This window comes from Glycine max (assembly GCF_000004515.6).
Source record: "Glycine max cultivar Williams 82 chromosome 3 unlocalized genomic scaffold, Glycine_max_v4.0 Gm03_scaffold_27, whole genome shotgun sequence".
NCBI lineage: Eukaryota > Viridiplantae > Streptophyta > Magnoliopsida > Fabales > Fabaceae > Glycine > Glycine max.
Window position 1 is genome coordinate 46,117 of NW_024464658.1, and position 2,188 is coordinate 48,304.

Below are 2,188 nucleotides of genomic sequence, written 5' to 3' on the forward strand. Positions count from 1 at the left end.
GGGAGTGAAATCAGGGGAGAAGTGACATGGAGGAGTTTAATGCTTTCATCGAGAGCATGGAACTTTTTAACATACCGATGGTGGGAATATCATTTACTTGGGTGAGAGCCGGAGGGAGAGAGTCATGAGCAGATTGAACCGATTCCTGGTGTATGCGGGTTGGTTACAAAAGTTGTCTAATTCAACATATATTGTACTTTCATTTGTGTTTTTTTTTTCTTAAATGAGAGACAATCGGTGTTTTCCAATTCATTAGTCCACAATTCACTTGTGATATATAATTATGATGAGCTCATGAAATTTTGTAAAGGGGGAAAATTAATATATTGAACACAAGTTATTGTACTAAATTAATAAATCATTTCTCTAGAATTCTTAATTTTCATTTGCTTAAACAGGAGAGAGAATATCATAGATTATTATTCATATCATTGTAACAAGTACCAAACACAAAAATATGAGAAAAATAAACTCAAAAAGAAAAACCCTTAAAAAGATAAAATAATCACAAGTCTCTCACTATAAATCATCAACTCCATTTCTAAGTATTATTTCCTCTCATAATTAGTCTTAAATAAAAAAATTACATAACCAATCAATCTCTTAATTATTAGAAATCATACTAAATAATCTCTCAATTATTGATAGAAAAAAAATTCTTCAAATGAGTCACTTACGATTATTAAAATATACAACCGTAAGGACAAAATTGATGGATATTGAATATTTTAATTAGAGACTACTGATACAATTTCATTATTGTAATAAAAACAATCTTTAAGAGAAAAGATGATATTTGAGAGAGCAATGCAAATCAATGGTTTACTCGTAATGAAGGACATAGATGTTGTACTCAGTGGTAGCATCCCCAGTCTTGGGATCAAAGAAGTAGGTCTTGGCATGAGCATAGCCTTTAGCAAACTTAAAAACCCCACTTCCACCAACCACAGGAATATCCTTTTCATTTTCACTAACAGCGTTCCTCCCCACGATAGTTATGGTGCTCCCGTTGTACTTCCCTTCAAACAAGGCAAAGTTCATGACCATAAGCAAGTTGATCTGGGACTGTGAGGTTAGGGCATAGAACCCCTCGGCCCGGCCCACGAGCTTGGAGCCCAGCTCGGGGCCCAGAGTCAAGGGGTTGTCCATGACGTTGACCATGCCGAAGGAAGTGGTTGTGTTGTATTTGGGGAGTGGTGGGATGATTGTGGCTGAGGTGGAGTTGGCTCCACTGCTCACTATGTCATGCCAGTAGAATTTGAAGTGGCTTAGGGTTTGTTTCTTGTGAAGACCTAAGGATTTGGGGTGTAGTGTGCCCACAAAGCCTGTTTCTTCTCCTATGACATTGGAGAGGGTGTAAGAGATGAGGATTAGGGTTAGGAGTAGTTTGGTGGACATGGTTGGTGGTGGGGTTTGTGTGAAGGGTTTCTTGATTTTTGGGCTAACAAAAGTGGGATCGGATGAAGAGAGGGGTGTGAGAAGGGATATAAAAAGGTGTGTGAGAGGGAGAGGATGAGGTGATGTAGGTGTTGACTTGGGGTGGGGAGTCTTTTGCATGAAAGTGTAAAGTGAGAATGGGAAAAAAAAATGAAGTGAGAAGTTGTATTTGTAAATAAAGTACTAATATGTACACCAATTCAACGACCATAAAAGTACTAATATGTGCAAACTTAAAAGAAAAATAGGTTATCGGCAGTGAGGCTTGGGTCAATTTTTTGTCAAAGTATTCATGTTATTCAAAGTGTGTGATTATGATTAGGTTTACATATCAATTATTTTGTTAAATATATAATTTTTTCACACATAAACACAATAAGATCTAACATTAATATATCAATCTTTTGGGTTAACTTTTTTTACAGTGTTTTTTTATATAGTAGGTATGGATTAATTTTTTTTATTCATAAGAATAGAAGATCGATATTGAAAAAATTATAATAATTTATATATTATGCTGAACCAATTAAATTTTATTCCTTGATGTCTGATAGGTTAGTGTCAATTTAATTGTAAGTTATTTATTTTTAGACTTTTATCTTAAGAGCATAAAGGATATAGTACTAATTTTTAAAGGTAATAATATGTTTTGGTTCTTTAGAATATTTTTAAATGTTGGTCCGTAGTTCTTCCGTTCCTACATTTATCATAAATAACATGATTTTAGTCCTTCATTATGAACTAAAAAACG

The 2,188-nt window shown here is 34.3% G+C and overlaps 1 protein-coding gene across 1 annotated transcript; it reads right to left on the reverse strand.

Annotated features, from left to right (window-relative positions):
* Window positions 1-397: 397 nt before the first annotated feature.
* LOC100814841 (dirigent protein 19) lies at window positions 398-1,750 on the reverse strand. Its single transcript, XM_014773503.3, has one exon. The coding sequence runs from the start codon at window positions 1,555-1,557 to the stop codon at window positions 823-825; it is 735 nt and encodes a 244-aa protein (XP_014628989.1). The 5' UTR covers window positions 1,558-1,750; the 3' UTR covers window positions 398-822.
* Between the last annotated feature and the right edge of the window lie 438 nt (window positions 1,751-2,188).

What these genes read in the sequence shown, in the direction of transcription:
- LOC100814841 (XM_014773503.3), bottom strand. Translation starts at nt 1,557, where the DNA reads ATGCAAAAGACTCCCCACCCCAAGTCAACACCTACATCACCTCATCCT.